We start from the raw sequence: 22,509 nt of genomic DNA on the forward strand, positions 1-22,509 counted from the left end.
GTGAGAGAGTGAGAGGGAGTGGAGAGCGGGTGACAGTCCTCGCCACGTAACTTGGACATTCCGCCCCCCTTGCAATCACTGGGGTTGCAACATATCCATCCTACGGCATGCTGCAGGCACCGGACACGATCCACCCAAAAACTGTTTTTTGGGCGACCGGCATTCTCTCGTCGAAGGTCAGGAATCCGGATCGGATGACCTTTTGATAAACGTCTGCTCCCAGGACCATGGAGACGGTAGCAGGCCGATGGAACTGGTCATCAGCCAGCATGATGTACTGGAACTTGGACACCACTGTGTCGCCCAATGCCCGGACAGGTGTGCGGATCCGCACACTGGGCTCGATCTTTAGTACGACCTCTAGTTTCGTTTTCGCCCTTCGTCGTCGTACAGACCTTCTCGTCGCCAACATTGGTCATCGATAACGAAAAGGCTGACGATGCAGCTCATGGGGGTGTATGGATCGATGAGTGCTGCGGTCTCGAAGGTCTTCGTTCCGGTCTCCAACTTGACCACCGTTGTCGGAAGGATGTTCACGCTGTGGCGTTGCAGCAGCGACGAGAGCGATGGGCGTGGAGTGGCTTGGTCGATTCCGGGCGTTGTGGCGGTGAACTCCTACGCTGAGTTGGCGGATTTTGCCGGCGGGAACGCTGGGACGAGGCCGAAGCTGCTTGCCTGGTTGGCACAGGTTGGAGAAGAGAGCGCGCTCGCGACCGCCACGACGACCTAACCTGCTCGTGCATATGGAGCATCGTGTGGTGGGATCGGTCGCACTTCTTGCAACGATCACCGCTTCGGCAGTCTCCTGTGGAATGCTCGTGAGCGAGGCAATTGGCGCAGTATATGTTAATGAGGACTGCTCGCAGACGCTTTTCAGCGCTGAGCTTTAGGAACCTCGCGCACTTCCGAAGAGGATGGATACCGCGGCAGACTGGGCAATGGTAGGATTGAATACCTCGGGTACTTCTGCTCTCCAAGGCACGAGCACTGCGTGCGTTTTGTTGACGATGGGCCATAGTGCGCGTAGTTGAATGGCGAAAGGAGATCGAAAACGAAATGAAAAATAATGGATGATTAGTGCTAGTGAACTACATTTAAGGACGAGAGGCGGGCCTATTTATTGTAGAGATTCGAAAGACCCCGTCGGCAAAATCACCACTTTTGCCACTGGACGTTTAACAACTCCACGTGCAGTACGGATATTTGCTACATGGACGTCGCTGTCGGCTTCTGGAAACACAGACACAATTCTGCCGAGCCGCCACTCATTAGAGGGTAAGTTGTCGTCCTTAATGATGACCATGTCATCGATGCGCAGATTTTTGGACGGGGCCTGCTATTTAGTGCGCTTATGGAGTTCTTTGAGGTACTCTTCTTTCCATCGCATACGGAACTGCTGATGGAGAGCCTTCAAATGCTGCCACCGATTAAGAATGGATTTCGTTTCTCCCTTTACTTCGGGTTCCACCATGGACATAAGGGGTCCCCCGACAAGGAAATGACCTGGCGTCAGAGCCAGCAAATCTGTCGGACTTCAGACATAGGAGAGAGCGGCCTGGAGTTAAGGCACGCTTCTATTTTTGACAAGAGCCTGGAGAGCTCTTCGAACGTGTATTTTCGTGTGGCAGTGCATTTGTAAAATAGCGTCTTAAAACTTTTTACGCCTGCTTCCCAAAGGCCTCCCATATGGGGTGCCCCCGGAGGAATAAATTGCCATTGCATCTCTTTATGACTATAGGCATTCGTCACCGACTCTTTTACGGCTTGAAGGAAATCGCGGGAAAGCAGGGTGGCAGCGCCAACAAAGGTTTTGCCATTGTCTGATTGGACTTGACGTGGACACCCTCTTCTGGATACAAAACGAGCGAAAGCGGCAAGAAACTTTTCGGTCGTTAAGTCAGATGTAGGCTCTAAATGGATGGCCTTGGTGGAGAAACAAACAAAAACTAACACATACCCCTTTGTAATAAGACATGCTCTTCCCGTATAGTTCTTTATATCGAACGGACCGGCGTAATCCATGCCAGTATACGTGAATGGTCGGGAGAACGATGCTCTTTCTTTGGACAGGTCACCCATCAGTTGGCTTTGCAACCGCTTTTTGTGGATCACATATACTTTGCACGAATTTACTACTGCTTTTATCAGGTTCTTAATTCTCGGAATCCAGTATTTCGACAAGATCAGGCGCACCATTAACTGGTTACCACCATGGAGAGTAATGCGATGAGTGAAATTCGCAAGGAGGCGAGAAAGCAGGCAGTTATACGGAAGAATCACTGTATGCCATTCATTGTATTGAAGGCTTTCGGAAGCCTCCACACGGCCGCACGCCCTGATCAGTCCTTGCGGATCTTGAAAAGGGTTCATGCTTAGGATGGAACTGTAACTTGGCACTGGACGATTTTCACTTAGGCAGTGATATTCCACAGGGAATTCTCTGCGCTGTGTTCGAAATTAGGAACTGCTTGAGGACATAAGCGAGGACCCGTAGTGCTTTCTCAAGCTTGGAAAAACGTGCCAACAACTCTTCAGAAGGAGCTTTTGCGAGATGGACTTTCAGAGCACGCTTCTCCAGATCGGTCACCGGAGCGTTGTCGACCTGAGTCGGCCATTGGTTGCGTGGATTTTGCAACCAAGTCGGTTCGTGCCACCATAACTGGCTATCGGCTTGATCTTGTAGGGAAACTCCTCTACTTGCAAGGTCTGCTGGATAATGCTCAGATTGAACATGAGACGAATTTTCAGCTTTTGTGGCCTGTGCGATCTTCGTCACAATATTGGCTACAAATGTGGTCCACTGGCACGCTGGCTTGCTAAACCATGCAAGCACAATTGTGGAGTCCGTCCAGCAGTAAAGTTCATCTGTGGAATGATGGCTGCAGCCATTTCGGAAAGCAATAACGCTCCGCACAGCTCCAGTCGCGAAACCGTTTTGACTGGTGCTACCCTGGTCTTCGCGGTTAGGAGTTGCACCATAATGGTGGTGCCCACCACCGCGGACATATATTGCCGCCTAATAAGCCTTTTGCTATGCATCGCAAAAGCCATGATGCTCGACCTTAAAATCTCGATGAAACGAGGCCAGCGTGGAATGCGTATCTGCTCTAAAAACGAATAAGCCATCGCTGAAAAAGCTCATTTGGAATGTTTTCGTCCCACCCAAGCTCCTGTAGTTAAATCTCCTGCATGAAAATTTTAGCTCGAACGATAAACGGCGCTAACCAGCCTGCAGGGTCGAACAATTTGGCAATTTGGGACAGGACTAAGTGTTTTGTGAAGGACGTTTCAATAGCCAACTGTGGCGGAACGAAGAAGAATTCGTCGGAGGTTGCCTTACAGCGAATACCGAGGGTTTTGGCAATGCTTTTTGCATCGATCTCGAGAAAAAAAGTATTAAAGAGATGGTCGCTCTGAATGGCCGCTAAAACTTCCTTTTGGTTGAAGGTCCATTTCCTCAATGGGAATACGGCGGAATTCAGAGCGTCTTGGAGCTCTTGCACCATGAGCTGAGCTTCTTCCTTGGAGTCCGCTCCGGCTAGAACATCATCCACATACATGAAATTTCGAATGATATTGCCAGCTTTTGGATGGCTGAGGTCTACGTCAGCTGCTAGCTGCTGCAGTACTCGGATGGCCAGGAAAGGCGCGCAATTGGCTTAAAAGGTTACTGTTTTCAATTCGAAATCTCTGATTTCCCCTCTATTATTTCGGAAAAGTATTCTTTGGAATGGAGTGTGCTTTGGATCTACCCAGATCTGCCGATACATTTTTTCGATATCGGCGCTAAACACGGATCGGAAATAGCGCCACTTCAGAATTTGAATGGTCAAGTCGGACTGTAAGACAGGGCCAGCATGAAGGATATCATTTAAACTTGTACCATTCGATAAAGGGCTGGAGGCATTGAATACTACACGGAGTTTAGTAGTTACGCTCTCCGGTTTTAAGACGGCGTGATGTGGCATATAATAGGCGTTGCAATCATGGGTAGGAAGAACTTGTCGCATGTGCTTTAAGTCGAGATATTCCTGGATCACCGAATCGTATCTCGCTTTTAAGGCCTCATCTCTTTTTAGACGCTGCTCATTCCTTAAAAACTGAGCCAACGCGAAAGACCTGAAATGCCCTAGCCCGGAACCGATGTGTTCTGGGTCGCGAAAAGGCAAAGTAACGACATATTTGCCGCACTCGTCTCTCGTGGCCGTTTGAAGGAAATTTTTCTCGCACATGGAATCGGATTCTTTTACCAACATTATTGGTATATTCTCCACCTCCCAATATTTTGTGAGTAGTTTGTCCAGTGAATTGTCGTACACGTGGGAGATCTGCGTCGAAAAGGAGGAAATTCTGCTTTGTGCTGAGGCTGACAATGGCCCAGTTAATACCCAGCCGAAAATGGTCTCTAGCCCCAAGGGAGAGCCCCAGATCTTGGTTTTCGCTCCACTCAGAAGCACCAAAGGCAGAATGTCGGCTCCGATAAGGACATCTATTTGTGCGCTCTCATAGAATTTTGGATCCGCCAGTGGAAAATCGGGAAGGTCCCGAAGGAAATTTTGCGGAATTGGGTAGGAAGGCAGATTTCCGGCTAGTTGAGGGAGGACATAGGCCGTCGTCTCCAACTGCAAAAAATCGAAAATCGGATGGTGAAACTGCAGAGCTTCTTGGACTGAGCTGCTACTGTTTGGTTTAAGCCTGAGACTTGGGCTTGAACCACCTGGAATGACAATTTAATTAGATTGAACAGTCGCTCGGTTATGAATGTTGCCTCTGATCCGGAGTCGATCAGGGCGCGTACCTTAAAGTTAGTGCCCAAATGGGAAATATTGTTCACGGCATTGCGAAGAAGAATAGCTCTCGAGCCCGTGGCAAAATAATTTTGAACACCGGCTTGCTCATTAGGAACGAAATTGGCTTGATTAGCAGAAATTGGCTTTGCAGGATTTGAAGGACTTGAATTGCTGGAAAAGAGGTTGTTTCGGTGCAACAACGTGTGATGCCGGCCACGGCAAGTAAAACAATTGTGCGTGCTTTTGCACTCACGAAGCTTATGTCCCTTTGCAAAGCAGCTTAAGCATAACTTCTTCCATTTAATGCAGGCTGACCGGTCGTCAACCGACATTTGGAGAAAACGCGGACATACACGGACAGGTTTTTTTTCCTTGTTGCACAAGTCGCAACTTTTGGAGCCACTTTCGTCTCATAGGAATTTATTTTTCTAGAGGGCCCTTTTGAATTCATCGCTTTGGAGTGCGACTGACTTGGTACGGGCGGTCTCACATCATCGATGGCCTGTAGGGTTCGATGGCGTTCTGTCAGGAAGGGGTTCAGCTCCACCCATGTTGGGATGTCGGCTTTCTTATGGAGCGACTGCTCCCATAAGGAGAGAGTTATCTTCGGGAGCTTGGATGAACACACTTATACCAGCAGGCAGTCCCAGTTCTCAATGTTGATGCCTGACATTTCTAAGACAGTCAAGCAACCTTGAACAGTACTTTGTAGTACCTTTAAGGCATCCCCAGATTCCTGTGGTATCGACTGCACATTAAAAAGGATTTTCAATTGACTGTTTACCAACAATCTTTTATTTTCAAAACGCTCTATTAGGGTTTCCCACGCAGAGCGGAAACCCTCGTTGGTGAGAGGCGAAATCGAAACGATGGCATGCGCGTCGCCAGTTGTTTTGGCATTTAAATGGAAAAACTTTTCAACCGGAGTCAGCCGAGGATTATTGATATAAATGGCTGTGAAAAGATCCCGGAAAGTCGCCAGCGAAGATAGTCGCCTGCGGAAACTTCTGTATCGCATGGAGGCAACCGACAGCCAGAGGAAAAGTACGCCTGGGGCGCAGCGTTCGCGGCTGGGATGGACTGAGACGTTCCCTGCTCGATTTTATCAACGAGCTGGGCAACACACCTTTTATAGACTGAATAGCAATAACTGTATTTAGCCCTGAGAATAGGCATGTTGCCTGCTGCCGCTTCGCCTTCTGACACAAGGCACTCTGAGCAGAGGTCGAATTCCTTTTCCACCTTTTCCCATAGGGTTCGGACTTGGTCGCGACGGACGCTAAGCATCGTGACGGTTGGAGCTGCAGATTCCGGAGTGTTGATCTGTGCCTCAAATTCGCTTAAGCGATCAGAAACCGAAATGAATTTGGCTAGCACTAGATTGGAAGCAGCCATATTTTTAGCTGTGCGCTGTACTGTGGCTTTGGATGGAGTAGCACAGTCGTCGGAAATCTGCGCAGGCGTTTTCACCGAAATGCTTGGAATTCTTGGACTCTTCGGCCCTTGTGGTGAAAAAGTAGACCTCGGCTTGTCAGCGGACAATTTCTTCTTATCGTCCCCGATGGGCATAATCGAAGAAATGCGAAATGGAAAGGAAGCGGTTTTGGAGCACGGTCACACTTTTTCAAATATGGACAGATTCGTTAGACTGCACTTAATAAGTTTAAGATTGCAGCCGTGAACGGAAGAAAGCAGCGAAAAAAGACCGTATAGGATGTAAAGGGTAAAAAAGTGGTGTAAAATTCACTAAGTGGGAACGCCGTAGTTTGGACTAACTGGACAGCTGACTTGGAGTGAGCAGCGAATTGTATAAATGACCGGTGATTTATGGTAATCAGGTCCACCTGATTTACGGTTGGAACACTTGGAAGTTTGAACACGTTCGAAAAAATGTTTATTAGAACGTAGAAAATTTTATTATTTCTTTATAACTGGAAACGGAGAAATTTGGAATGGTGGAATTCTCCGCGTTGTAAGTACTTCTAAAAACAAACACAAATTAATATCCAAGCACTACAGGAAAAAATGTTTGTCGGGTGAACGACTTATATTTGGCGGTCGTCTATTTATTATACCCGTTACTCGTAGAGTAAAAGGGTATACTAAATTCGTTGAAAAGTATGTAACAGGCAGAAGGAAGCGTTTCCGACCATATAAAGTATATATATTCTTCTAGCCGAGTCGATATGTCCATGTCCGTCTGTCCGTCTGTCTGTCCGTCCGTATGAACGCTGTGATCTCAGGAACTACAAAAGCTAGAAAGTTGAGATTAAGCATACAGACTCCAGAGACATAGACGCAGCGCAAGTTTGTCGATTCATGTTGCCACGCCCACTCTAACGCCCACAAACCGCCAAAAACTGCCACGCCCACACTTTTGAAAAATGTTTTGATATTTTTTCATTTTTGTATTGGTCTTGTAAGTTTCTATCGATTTGCAAAAAAACTTTTTGCCACGCTCACTCTAACGCCCACAAACCGCCAAACCGAGATAGACGGATAGTACATCGGAAGACAAGAGTTAAAAAATGATTTATTTCCAGTATACAAAATATTTATGGCATCGGCTATTATTTGCAAGAATAAAGATCGAACCAATTAAAGCCAGATATAAAAAGATTTAGCCTCCGAAAGTTTGCCCTACGAGAACAATGATCTCGTTTGGTTGACTTTTCTGGTCTCTCTTTTATTACGGTACCTGTCTCAAAAGTTGGATGGTTTGGATCTTCTGGTTGACTAAGAGGTGCTACTCTAGTCAGAAACACATTTTCAGGACTTGTAACAAAGCATAGATCCAATAAACGGTCCAATTTGCGACAACGATATGTCGAGCAAGCCGTCAATAAAGTCATGCTGTGCTGTAGGCAGAAGATTGTTCGACTGTTCTTCTGTGGACCACTTAGTGCCTGGTATATTAAAGTCACCTAGAACAACTAGTTGGTCCCTATCGGACAGTATATTTGAAACGGATTTGATAGCGGACAAATGGTTTATATATTCTGGAAATTCAGAAGAGGTCGGAATGTAAGAGCTCATAATATAAACATAGCTATCAGAAAATGACAGAATTCTAAGTTACGGAACTCGTCAAAAAGTACCTCCTCTGACGTGAGGAAAGACCTAACAGCAAATAGGTCTCCACCTCCCCGCCTGGAGGGACGATCATGCCTCTAGACTGTGTACATACCTGGGAAACACAATAATATGGGATGCAAAGGAAAGGCTATCTGAATACAAATTAGTTAGCTTACTACACAAGCCTCTTACATTTTGATAACAGATAGAGGGACTAGATTTTAGTTTTTTGAAGATAAAGAAGTAGAAGTAGCAGTGGGGGCTGGGACAGTGATCTGGCCACGTGAGGGCAGTTTAATTCCCACGGGCCCTTTTTTCTTCTTTTAATCTTAGCTTCGAACTTTTTCACAACCATACTATCCGGCCAAAAATCACCAGAACATATGCTCGAGAATACCTCATTAGGGACAGTTATCTTGAAAGATGAGATGTCTCTAGCTTAAGAAAAGTTAAATTTGTCCACTTTTATGTTGTCGGCTTTTGTTTTGTCTTGTATTTAAGACAATACATCAGATAATGTTTGACCGGGGGAAAGCCGAGAAACGAAAATTTGTTTCTTTAGTGGAACAGTGCGGACCAAACGGAATCTGTAGCAATCCCGGGCTGGACTCCGTTCACAACGGATTGATCGGATTGCTCCGAATCTTTTTTAGTTGCCGATCTAAGCAACATTTGAGGGTTTGCTGCGATCGTCAACTAATCAGCTGTGGAGTCCTGTTGATCGCTTGCCGGAGGTTGCGGGGCATTCCCCTTAGGCATCCTGCCACCAGCGGCTTTCTTGCGCTTTGGAGATCATCTAGCCACGCCAAAACTGCTGATCAATTCTTTCAAGCCACCATTAATTTGGCGCATAAACAATTTCATTTCATTCGCAACTCATAGGCAAGTATCACAACAGTATTTTAGATTTGGGTCTGTGGCTAGGTCTTCACTTGTTCGGCCGTCAAAACCGGCGCACTTTGTGTGCACCATTCTATCACATAGCCAACAGGACACTTTTGACTGCTCAGGCTTAATTACCTGACGGCATTTGTTTTGGAAGCAGACAACACTGTTTTCCATATTTAATTGGTTTCTGACCACTGTACCAAAAGACAAAATCAAAAATGTACCGCAAAACCGCAGTCTTCACTTTAGGATTTTGTGTGGGAAAGCGAGAGAGCGAGTGAACCGTGCAGTTAAGTACAAAAACAACACCAAACAGCACTACGGAAAACGCACAAAAGAGAGAAAACGAACCGCAAAGACAGAAAAAAGAACAGATTGAAATAATTTATAAAAATAATGCACAAATTCACAGATTCACTCGCGAAGCGAACGGAACTTTAACTGGTACCGAGTACGAAATTGAATTATTCAAGAATTTATTAAAATCCACTGCTGGATTTGGAAAAACAAAAATAAATTAGGAGCGCAGAAAAAAACAGGACCGTTTGCTTTGAAGCTAGAAGACAAAATATGATAACACCCAAAGCTGCCACGCTCACACTTTTGAATTACTCTACAAGTAACGGGTATAAAAATGTTTTGATATTTTTTCATTTTTGTATTAGTCTTGTAAATTTCTATCAATTTGCCAAAAAACGTTTTGCCACAAACCGCCAACAACTGTCAGTGTTGAATACACTCCTTCGCACTTCCACTAGCTGAGTAACGGGTATCAGATAGTCGGGAAACTCGACTATAGCGTTCTCTCTTGTTGTTTATGTGTTTTTGTTTGAAAATGGGAAATGTTTAATTTATTTTTGTTTATGTTTTGGTACCAATTTGATGAGTGTTAATGGCTTCATAAATGACTATTATTTCTGCTGTGTAGACGGTAGAATAGGTTGGAAGAATTCCCATTTTTAAGATGCTAGAATTGGTTGTCACTGCAAAGCCAGTGAGATCCTTTATTTGTAACCCATCCGTGTAAATAAAGGATGTTTTATTGCTATTGAGTTCGGTTTGTATTCTGACAAATTCTTTTCTAAACGTTTCGGGGGATGTAACGTTTTTATTCAGGTAGCTAAGGTAGGTATTTATGGCTTTTTGGTTAAGTGCCCAAGGCGGTGAATTTGGGATATGTTGTAAATAATTGTATTTCGAGGTGTTTTTGCGATTCTATAATTTTGTCTAAAACAGACAATTTTTTTTCTTAGGGGCTTTATATTTTTTATAATATTGCAAATGGGCGCCTCTGCGCTATTTGTGATGCTTGTAAATAGATTGGTGGTAAGGAGCTTTTGTCTGTTGGCCTCAAACACCAAATTTCGTGTTGGTGTTGAACGAACGGCACCAAGAGCAGTTCTAATAGCTGAATGTAAAGTTGAGTAAACTTTATTAAGGACATTTTTTGGGGCAGATCTGTAGAGTGGTAAAGCCAAATAAATGTTTAATACTATTAAAGGTTCACTACAGAAATTAGTGTTAATGTGCTACAATTATATTTTGGATTAGATAGGCATTTAATAATATTAAGCCGTTTAAGCAGAGCAACGACAAGGTGGTCTATGTGTGAGTTCCACTTGTGTTTATTGTTGAATATCAGGACTACAATTTTTAGTGAGGTAACATTGGGAAGTTGAAAGCTGCCAAAAGATACATCGTATCTGCAATGGTGTTTGTTGCATATATGCATGTGCTAACACTTTTCGGGTGAAAGGATAGCACTGATAAAGGCGATCCTTGTGGGATACCATTATCGAGTGGTAGTGTGTTGGAGAAATGTTTGCCAACTCTAACTTTTATCTTCCTGTTGGTCATAAAATTGCGAACATAATTAATAATTTTGGAGCCAAGTTTCCACTTTAATAGTTGGTTGATAATCGCAGGTAAACCAATTTTGTCAAATACTTTGCAAAAGTCGAGCGAGATAATAGAAAGGTGATCCTTGGTAAACAAGGTTTTGTTAACAAGATCGTCTATAAAGAGTAGACTGTCCATAACTGACTTGCCTTCTAAATCATGTTTGGCTATTGTGGAGAAGTGTGTAGTTTACACACAATTTTATGGAGAAGTTGACCATGCAAGAGTTTAGCGAAATTGGGCGATATAATAATGGGTCGGTTTTATCTTTGTCAGGCTTGAGAATGGGAATGATTACAATAATTATACCCATTACTCGTAGAGTAAAAGGGTATACTAAATTCGTTGAAAATCCGACCATAAAAAGTATATATATTCTTGATCAGGATCAATAGCCGAGTCGATCTGGCCATGTCCGTCTGTCTGTCCGTATGAACGTCGAGATCTCAGGAACAATAAAAGCTTGAAAGTTGAGATTAGGCATACAGACTCCAGAGACTCCAAGTTTGTCGATTCATGTTGCCACGCATACTCTAACGCCCACAAACCGCCAAAAACTGTCAGTGTTGAATACACTCCTTCGCACTTCCACTAGCTGAGTAACGGGTATCAGATAGTCGGGAAAATCGACTCGGTATGTGGCCGCGTAGTATAAGATTATATAAGTCGATTATCAGGTGCTGGAGGTTCATAGATAGAGCTTTAATCATATCGTAATGAATTCTGTCAAAGCCTGCTGACGAGAATTCAATAAAGTTAACGTCAAGCCGCATCTGGCCAATCACCAGATCGGTCGAAAAACTTACAACGATTACTGAAACTAATACGAAAAAATTTAGACATAAACGGCTCCCCAAATTCGATAACGACCATAGGCATCTCAAAACGGACACGAATTGGACAATGGAACGTTACATCTCTAAGAGAACCATCTAGGTTAGCACAGTTCGAGGCGGAGATGGAAAAACTCCACATTGCAATAGCTGGAATCAGCGAGATGAGGTGGGCTGGCAGTGGGGAAACAACAACATCAGATAGCAACCTAGTCCTACACAGTGGCAACAGTGACGGCAGCAGATATGGAGTGGTAATTTTCGTGTCAAAGCGCATAAAGAATGCACTGGTTTCCTGGGAACCCATTTCTGATAGAATCATGACCGCCAGGTTCAGATGTAGAGCTAGATACATAAACATTACTTAATGCTATGCCCCAGGGAAGACGTAAACGACGACCCCAAAGACGACTTCTATGCTGCCCTTACAGCAACCCTCAACAAGCTACGGCAAGGTGACATTAAAATCTTCATGGGTGACTTCAATGCAAAAATTGGCCCCAACAACACCGGTCTAAGATCTGTCATGGGCCAGCATGGAACTGGGACTCGCAACGATAACGGAGAGAGATTAGTGGAACTCTGCCAGCTATTCCAACTGGTCATCGGCGGCACATTCCCACACAAAGATGTCCACAAATACTCCTGGACATCTCCAAGTGGTAATACGCGCAACCAGATCGACCACATATGCATTAGCAGCAAATGGAGACACTCGCTACTGGACGTACGGAACAAAAGGGGAGCAGCCATAGACAGTGACCATGAGTTGGTCATTGGAGAACTTTCAAGAAAGCTCAACTGCAAACACTCAAGGAACACTGGCAACAGTCAACACCGGCGAGCGCCCCCCCCTGAACCTGCACCTCCTTAGGGACTCTACTCTGAAGACGAGAATGACGTCCACGCTGCGAGAACAAATGATCCCCCTAGAAGAACACCCATGTGAGCACACCTTCAGGCAACTAAGGACCACGGCGAAGGAAATACTCGGCCTGCCACAACGCGGAAGATCGGACTGGATATCTAAAAGGACCTGGGACCTGATTAGAAGGAGGAACCACCTGAAGCCTCTGGCGGACCAGCTCACACAGTACCGTGAGGAGTATCGCGGACTATGTAGAGCGGTGAAAAGATCGCCCAGAAAGGACAAAAGAGCACAGCAGCAGATTGCACGGATCACAGGAACCCATCACAAACAGAACAAACCAGTCAGAGATCTAGAAGGTAACCTCTTATCCAATGATGACGCACAAATCCGAAGATGGCGCAAACACTTCATGGGAATTAGCCACACCACATCACCAAACGTTGCCATAGACTACAGGAGTGTTGTGCCGCCAAGTGGGAGTAGCAGGATACCCTCTGCACCCCCGAATGTAAGAGAAATCGTGAATGCAATAAAGAAGCTGAAGCACAACAGGGCAGCTGGCGAAGACAACATACCAGCCGAATTGCTTCAAGTTGACACCCAACTGATGGCTGAAATATTGCATCCACATTTCTCCCGCATATGGGAAGGCGAGACGGTGCCAGCCTCCTGGAAAAGCGGAATCATTGTGAAGCTTCCCAAAAAAGGCGACCTTAGTGACTGCAACAACTGGAGAGAATAACACTGCTCAACACCAGCTACAAGATCTTAGCTACACTGCTGAACCAACGCCTCCCGGAAAAAATCGAGCCAACAATCCGAGACGAACAGGCAGGCTTCAGACCACACAAGAGTTGCGTAGACCTGGCAATACACATAATAACCGAGCAAGCTGTGGAATGGAGAGCCCCGCTTTACCTCCTGTTCATCGACTTCAAGAAGGCATTCGAATCAGTTGAAAGAGCAGCAATATGGCGAGCACTTGCAAGAAAAGGAGTACCTGCAGATCTCATCGCCATCATCAAATCGATGTATGGCGATGCCAACCTGGCGGTACTGCACAACGGAAAAACTAGTGCACCTTTCCAGACAAACACCGGAATTCGGCAAGGATGCCCGCTGTCACCACTCCTCTTCAACATCGTAGTCGACGAGTTAATGAGCGAAGTATGCTCTTTCAAGCGCGGAATTACGTGGAACCTCACCAGACATCTTGAGGACTTGAACTACGCAGACGACATCTGTCTCATATCGCACAGACTCGACGACATACAGAGGAAAAGTGACGACCTCGTCAGGATAGCCAGCAGCGTAGGGCTCGAGATAAACATAGCGAAAACAAAAGCTATGCGCTTCAACCACTACAGCCAAGGAAACATCAACATAAATGGGAACCCAATCGAGTTCATTACCAGATTCCCATACCTTGGCACCATCATATCCAACAGTGGTGAAATGGTTGATGATGTTTCCAGTCGTCTTGGCAAAGCCCGCTCAGCATTTGGGAGATTATACCGCATATGGAGAGACCGACAAATCAGCCGACGAACAAAGCTCAGGATCTACAATGCGTGTGTGAAATCCATACTGCTATACGGAAGTGAGACATGGCTCGCCACGAAGAAGATAACGCAGAAGCTACAGGCTTTCAGCAACAAATGCCTGAGAGTCATATGTGGGGTATTCTGGCCAAACAGAATAGCCAACACAGACCTGTGGCGCGTTACAGACGAGTCCCCGATTCACATACAAATAAGGAAGAAAAAATGGATGCGGATAAGGCACGCTCTCAGAAGAAACCCGAGTAGCATAGTGAGGATGGCACTAGACTGGAACCCCCAAGGAAGCAGGCGAGTAGGAAGGCCAAAAGCAACCTGGAGATGAACCGCTCACCAAGAACTAGTCCAAATAAACACCACATGGGCAAGTGCAAAACAGACAGCTCAAAATAGAGTTAGATGGAAAGCTCTCGTAGAAGCCCTAAGTTCCCGAGAGAAGAAAAGGAATTAAAAAAAAAAAAAAAAAAAAACGTCAAGCTCAACTGGGAGAGCTCTTTTGTCGGGTGTGAGTCGTGTGTTATCTTGAATTATTATACCCGTTACTCGTAGAGTAAAAGGGTATACTAGATTCATTGAAAAGTATGTAACAGAAGGAAGCGTTTCCGACCATATTAAGCATATATATTCTTGATCAGGATCAAACCGGCCATGTCCGTCTGTCCGTCCGTCTGTCTGTATGAACGTCGGGATCTCAGGGACTATAAAAGCTAGAAAGCTTAGGCATACAGACTCCAGAGATATAGACGCAGCGCAAGTTTGTCGATTCATGTTGCCACGCCCACTCTAACGCCCACAAACCGCCCAAAACTGCCACGCTTACACTTTTGAAAAATAATTTGATATTTTTCCTTTTTTGTATTCGTCTTGTAAATTTCTATCGATTTGCCAAAAAACTTTTTGCCACGCCCACTCTAACGCTCACAAACCGTCAAAAACTGTCAGTGTTGAAGACTCTCCTTCGCACTTCCACTAGCTGAGTAACGGGTATCAGATAGTCGGGGAACTCTGTTCTCTAGCGTTCTCTGTTGTTTTTTCCTATAATCGATAATGTTTTTGATAGTTATATTTCTTTTAAGAGCATGCCATGCAGTATTTTTGGGAATGAGTAGGGTTTAGAGCTCTTTGTTCCACCAAGGTACTGACCTTTGTGCTTTTAAAGAAAATTTGGGTATGCTTTGGTGTGCACTTTCTAAACTAATATTATTGATAATGGCTGCTTCGTGATTGATATTCAGGCTATTGGGGTTGTCAGATTAAATGAGTTGGCCAGCGAGTCAAACAATTTCCAGTCAGCTTTATCTGTATTAAATGGGGATCTATTTATCATTGAGTTGTTTTTTGTGGAATGAAATAAATGCGTGATGACTGGAAGGTTATCACTTCCGAAAAAGTTGGTTTCTATTTCCCACTCTGCATGTATTGCCAGCTCTGCTGAGCAAAGAGTGAGGTCTATGCGTGTAAGAGTGTTGTGTGTCCTCAAGTGTGTGGGGCCCTTGTCATTAAGAATGATATAGTTCGACTGCATAATGAATTTTTCCAGGATGGTTCCTTTTTTCTTGTTAGTGCGGGAACCCCAGCTTCTATGAAGTCCCCAGTAACTAGCGTTGGCTTGTTGTTTGAAGGGAGCAGTACTGCTTGCAGCTTTTTGATATTAAACACTGATTTTGGTTTGAGGTAAGTGGAGATTATATTAATTTTATTTTGGGAGCATATCTCAATGCAGATTGCATCAAAATCAGTGGAGAGAGTAATTTCTTTGAACTGGATTGTCTAATTAATAAGTATTCCAACACCACCATAAGAAGGTGATGAGTTGAGTGTAAGAAAAAGATAGTTTGTGGAAATAGGGTACATTGAGTTGAATCTTAGATGAGTCTCTTGCAATGTTAATATATGTGTGTAATGTTCTTTTATTAATGCTTGCAGCTCACAGTAGTTATTGACATAGCCATTTATGTTCCATTGTAGAATTTTTAGAGACATAAGATTCGTAGGGAATTAGATAAATGCTATTAGAGACGGAGTTAAGATGGTATGCAGATGTCTGGAGGCCTACACTCTCCGCATGGACTACTGTGAGTACCGCTGTAATTCAGAGCCACTCCCCCTCCCCCGCCAAGCGGAAATAGGGTGGAATAGGGTACATTGAGTTGAATCTTAGATGAGTCTCTTGCAATGTTAATATATGTGGGTGATGTTCTCTTATTAATGCTTGCAGCTCACAGTAGTTATTGACATAGCCATTTATGTTCCATTGTAGAATTTTTAGAGACATAAGATTCGTAGGGAATTAGATAAATGCTATTAGAGATGGAGTTAAGATGGTATACAGATGTCTGGAGGCCTACACTCTCCGACATGGACTACAGTGAGTTCCGCTGTAATTCAGAGCCACTCCCCCTCCCACGCCAAGCGCCAGTCCCCACGCTGCTTAGTGCAAATCGATTGATTTGCCGGCACCGGGAGGAGCGCTCGGCGGAGAAAGGGGAGCGGACTCAGTGAACTACGGCAGTTCATTAATTGTCAACATCTGAGTTGTCGGGTTACATGTCAATGTCTGAGAAGTTGACTTCAATCGTCTTCTTATAGCTTGAAAGTGCGTCGGAAAATAAATTCTTTTTTAAAGTGTTTAATTGTTTTTTTTCTTTCGCCTTAAGTAGGGTCTTCGCACGATTAAATAAGTTTTTGGAAAATATTAAACGAGGGAGTTGAGAGGGGTAGTTGTAGGTGAGGTGGAAAAGTGTTTGATTTCACTAGTGGTGTTTAGTGGTGTAATATCATTGTAGGTGATAGGTTTTCAAGCAGCCATATTTGCAGCATCTTTGGATGTGGATGGGCTTGAATCAGATTTATGCGTTGAATCCTGGTTAGTGGGATTGTCTTTCTTATTATAATTAGTTGATAGATTGGTCTTAACTATACTGGAGTACATTGATCCATCGTGGGCGTGCCTCGAGTTGTAGATTGAAATAGCCTTTTTAACATCGACTTTTTCTAGAGTTTTTATGGCTTGGATTTCTTTCTGCTTGACAAGGATCCTCTGTAAATTGAAGAGTGGTTGCTGTCGGTTAACTTGGCTTCTTTGCAGCTTTTATCATAAGAACAAGTTTTATAATTTTCTGGATTGGTGTGGAAATCGCATGCAAAGTTGATGCAGAGTTTACTGTGGCGGCATACGTTGGAGATGTGTCCGAATCGGAAGCAATGGTTGTAGCGAAGTGGTGAAGGTATGTAGACACGGACTTTAACTAATTTGTAGCCGATTTTTATATTCTCTGGCGTTGAGACAGAGGCGAAAGTAAGGATGACTAAACCAGTATCGACTAGAATTTCATGTGATTTTTTTATTTTTTTGTTGTCACATATGTTTTGTGCTTTTAATTCCTTCTTTATTTCTTCTTCAGTAAGGGGCGTAAACCATTTGAGTAAATAACACCTTTTGTGATCTTGAGCGTTGAGTGTTCCGAAACTTCAATTGCGAGCTCTCCCATGATTTTAAGTCTTAGTAATTTAAATGCTTGGAGGCCATTTTTCGTTTTTACCAAAAGATTCCCGTCACGTGTCTTTTTAGCAAATATAACTTCTTCATTACAGGTAAAGTCAATTTGTTTTTTTATCAAAAACGGTTTGCCATAGATTCATTGTCTTTACGTTTGATAATTAGAAACACTGGTTCGTTAAGGTTAGGGGGCTTATCAGGTGGATCATCTGGACCCATTGTAGCATATCTAAATCTACTACTAAATATACTATATTAATGGGTACAACTTAGCTTCAAAACATTGTTACACTTTGTCATAACCCTTCAGTACCAGTCCCTAAGGATTCCCTAACGAGTCCCTAGGAAGTCCCAAGGACTCATAGAGGAATCCTAGGGGAAGTCTCCATACAAATCTGACAGGAATTTCCATAAAACAGGCGTTCGTGGCGAGGAATTCAAAGTTCCCGAGGAAATCCTCTGGAATTCCTCAGGTATTCCTCGGGAATATCGAAAAATAAACAACGGGTTTTCCCGAGGAATTACCCAGGAATTCCCGACTAATTCCCGAGGATTTTCCCAAGGAATTCCTTGGGAATTCCTCAGGTATTCCTCGGGAATATCGAAAAATAAGCAAGGGGTTTTCCCCAGGACGAATTCCCGAGGATTTCCTGGACGAATTCCCGAGGAATTCTTGGACGAATTCCCGAGGAATTCCTGGACGAATTCCCAAGGCATTCCTAGACAAATTCCCGAGGAATTCCTGGACAAATTCCCAAGGAATTCCTGGACGATTCCAGAGGAATTCCTGAGGAATTCCCAAGGAATGTACCTGTAAATCCAGAAAAATCTCCCAAAAAATTAAAAAAAAATTTTAAATTGTAAATTAAACTTGTTTTTTTTGCTTTATTCGACTAGTTTTTTCCTTTTTTTGTTTGCATTATTTTTAACACATGCCAGTGCGGGGGCCAAGGCCTTCTCTCCTGGCTGCTGGCCTTCTAATGTGCTTATGCTATCTGTAACGAAAAGTATTTTTATAATAATATTATTAGATTATAGCAAAATAACAAATATACATACCAATCAGAACGGAAAAGAATTTGGGAAATGCTTTTAATGACTTTTTCCCGTTTAAGCCGTCTATGTTGTAGACGCACAACAGCGTTTCTGACAGTAACGCCCTTTATTGCCTTTAACAAATTGTTGCTTTTTAAAATTTTTGTTATTGCTTCCATCTGAAAGAAAAAAATAAAAACACAGAATGAATTTTACGATCACTTAGACCATATATACTTTACTTACGTAGCGTTCTTGGGACCCTGAGCTTATGTTCTGATCTAAAGCCACCAGGTCTTCCTCCGATGTGACTGGGAACGCCACATTCTTCGCCTTCCCCTTTACGAAAATCTCCAACAAGGCCGTCATCCTCGCAACCTGGTTCGTGGTCTCCGCAAGCTGCTTCGTGTTCTCCGCCAGCTGCTTCGTGTTCTCCGCCAGCTGCTTCGTGTTGGCCTCCAACACCGTCTCCAATGACCGAACCCTTTGGCTGATCTCGGCCATTTGGTCGTTTATTGTCGGGGGTTGCCGGGTTTCCATTACCAGATCGTCCTCTATTAAATAGAAATTGTACTTATATAAAAATGACTGCAATAACATTTTATATGGTTCACTTACCCTCAAGGGAGAAAACAAATTGGGTGAGCTTTTGGCTAGTTGTCGGCTCTTCAGACATCTTAAAAGAACTATAAAAAATGATATTGTATTTTATCTGTTTTTCTTGTTATACTTTAATTAAATACGTTTTTTTTTTCGGTCATCGAACCGAGGCAGGTGAATCTTCTAAAGATACCTTAAACGCCGTCGTTTAAGGTATGCCCGATTCATATTAAAAAATACGCCTACGGACTAAACACCTCCAAAATAAAATTTAAATAAAATTAACAAAGGGAGAATGTAAACCCTACGAAAAATGTATATATGGAACTAGCACTATTTCGCTCTACCGCATCTACCGCTTTTCTAACCATATTAGTAACCTTAAATCTTTCTAAATCGAGTGCCATATTCCCACTTGCTAAGCAAATACCTAGAGCCAAAGACGATACAGGCGCATTATAAAAGCTACGAATATCTAAAAATCTCCTACCTATAATAAAAATACCTTCTGCGTCCTGTTCAAAAGTATCTACTTCAATCGGGATGTGTTCTAGTACATAACAATAACTATCTGGCTTTTTATTCCTAAGCGTACATCCCTTCAACTTCAAAACACTACCTTCTAAATTTACGGGATCATTGTCCACTCGAATTACACTATCCTCAACAATCTTCCTATAAATTTGTTGTAATATTTGTGTCGGCTTTCGGACAAATCTCTTAAGAGTTTGTAAATAGTTCTCGAAATCGTAAGAAGAGCCTGAAACCGGATCTCCGATTTGCTTAATCGTCTCTTTTACATGAAGTAAACCGTGAACATTGTATGAAACTCTACTTTCTCCATAAATAATTGAAAAATTGTTCACAAAATAATCCAACATTTGCTGGGCATTATTTATGTTCGACTCTCGTTGCACAGTGCAGCAAAAGGAATGAGTAATACTGGTCATCATTAATTGTATCTTTAAGAGCTACAATACCAGTGTATAACAAAAATTGACTAAACTCTGTGGCTTTCCAATGCGGCAATTCATCCAATGTTCTTGGTTTTCGAGCAAACTCTTGCGGGACGCAGCTCTTTATCGATAGCAAACATTGGGATATTAGCTGTTTCCTTGGTTTGGAAACCCTTTATTTTTGCTCTATTTTATTTTCCACTATTCTTTTTTGAAAATTTTCGCATGACACCCAAATCAATAAGGTGCATGCAATCTAAAGGGACTTGAGTTACCATTAGAACCCCAAGTTTTTCTAAAGCGGACTGAACAGTTAAATATTCTACTTTATGGTGGTTACGATATGTCCTTTGCCTAAAGTTTTCATCTGTAATTAATTCACCACGTTCAGTGCTAAATGTCAATACAGAATCTACTTTTCGTCCTACCTGGCTACATTTGCTGCAACCATGGCTAGACGTATGTCCAGGCGTGCCAGTAATAAATGCTAGAGCAGGAGCATCACAAACTATGGCTCTAATTTCCAAACCAACTTTTTTATTAGAGATTGTCAAACCATTTTTAATAATTTCGGAAGTTTCAGACACAAATTTAGATAAAAACTCTTCGCAATTAAATGGCTTATTATGTCCCATAAAAACTCCAATTGGCAATACGGGGCGGCCATGGATATTATTTATTCTTAGAAGAATGGGCCATAACTGTGCTCTAGAAATCTGAAAAATTGGAAGTCCGTCAATGTTTATATCGATGATCAGTACGTCCGGCAATTGGGGAAATACTGATAGTTTATTTAATTGTTTTGCTAAACCGATATGTAAATAGGAGCCGCCCGCTACTTTACTTATATCGGGTTTATCAAAACAATTAAATTTATAAAAGGGCTTAATTTTTAACTTATGAGCGTTTAAAATCTCAATAAGTTCTATGGCACATGTTCGTGTTGGCTTATGCTTTAAATACCAATTTTTTATCTGTGTATTTAAGTCAGAGCTATCACGAACATGTGAATCTAAGCTACCTACATCAAAATTACTAGCTCCTATCTCATCTTCCCCCATAAGTGGCTCCAAATATTCCCTATTTACTGTTGTGCTAGGCCCTGCTACTTCACCTATACCCTCGCTTTCGATTTGATTGGGCCTTTCTAGAGCACATCGCCTCATAATATTTTCCCTTTCCTTAGCTGCTAATTTATTAATATATCTAGAGCCAACCATTTTCTTCCTTTGCTAATTTTAATGAGGACAAAAGAATTACTTTATTTTAACGTATTTAATTAAGTGTTATTTATTTATTATTTTTATTTATTTATTATTTTTAATATTATTTAATTTATTATTAGCTTTATCATAAAATAATCAGTAATAAATAATAATAATTACCACCGTAGAAGTCCACAGCAAAAAGCGATTTTTTCAACCAATATTTATATTGTGATTGGTTTTTTGTTGTGGATTTTTTCGCGCGATTAATCAAAATTAAAATTTTTATGCTACTCTATTTGTATGACAAAATAAAAATAGAGGCGCATGAAAACTTATCTTTAAAAAAATAGCGCGGCCCATTTTTAACTTTAATTTCGACTTGGGCGTGGTATATTTTATAATGAATATAAAATTAACATAACAATTTCATTCCATAGTTTTTTTTCTGTGCACATTCTTTTAGCACTTCACATTTCTTGCGCTTAACATATTATGAACTTTTCGCAAAATCATGCACTTTGGAATGCAATTAGCTATGCTAACTTATCAACACGAATCACTTTACTTACCGGATTTATATTTTTTTTTGTTGAAAACAAATTGCATTTTTTCACAAACACGACGTGTTACTTTCACAATTAATTGCAAATGCAAAAGAAAAGGGGTGACGGAAAACGAAACCGAAAATTCTGACAGGCGCGTGCCAGGGTATTTCCGACCATAATGATCCCGTGTAATTAGAATTACATAGGGAAATAATTAAAAACGGACGCACTTGCGTTGCCTATAGCGACAGTTTAATTTCTTAAAAAGCTTAAAATCCTTAAATCAACAAATACAAATTATTTATACACTTAAAACAATATAAATATCCCACCAATTATTAGATCGGTATTTAGAAGTCTATACATTGCGTTTTTTCTCGACTCTGATTTTGTCTCCTCTCATCTCTCACTCTCATTTTCGGTCACTGCTCTGCAGCGGCAGAGCCACGACAGAATTCGGCGTGACTTTGCTGTTTGAAACGTTGCTAGAAAAAGCCTGTGAGATTTGTTTTTGTTTTTCGAACTCTGGCGAGGAAAAATATGGGCAAGGAATTTTGGTACTGAAGGGAATAAACATAACGTTCAAGTAATACGATCTAACACTTATACATAAGCCGATCGCGGAACGTGGGAATGCTGAGCTTGCACTTTGCACTTTATGGTCAGGCCATACATGACATATGCATGCCTTCTGCATACATATGTATATGTATATGGAACTATATGTATATAGAATAAGTACTATATGTAC

The 22,509-nt window shown here is 42.5% G+C and overlaps 1 protein-coding gene and 2 pseudogenes across 1 annotated transcript; 1 reads left to right on the forward strand and 2 right to left on the reverse strand.

Moving 5' to 3' along the window:
• Positions 1-1,561: 1,561 nt before the first annotated feature.
• Positions 1,562-6,359, reverse strand: LOC122756450 (annotated as a pseudogene).
• A 5,890-nt stretch (positions 6,360-12,249) lies between these two features.
• Positions 12,250-13,098, forward strand: LOC122756460. The gene has a single exon (XM_044006065.1). It carries the CDS (start codon positions 12,250-12,252, stop codon positions 13,096-13,098), a length of 849 nt encoding a protein of 282 aa, XP_043862000.1.
• Positions 13,099-18,265: 5,167 nt separating this feature from the next.
• On the reverse strand, positions 18,266-21,877 carry LOC120448554 (annotated as a pseudogene).
• Positions 21,878-22,509: the final 632 nt, after the last annotated feature.

Source organism: Drosophila santomea, chromosome 3L (assembly GCF_016746245.2).
Source record: "Drosophila santomea strain STO CAGO 1482 chromosome 3L, Prin_Dsan_1.1, whole genome shotgun sequence".
Taxonomy (NCBI): domain Eukaryota; kingdom Metazoa; phylum Arthropoda; class Insecta; order Diptera; family Drosophilidae; genus Drosophila; species Drosophila santomea.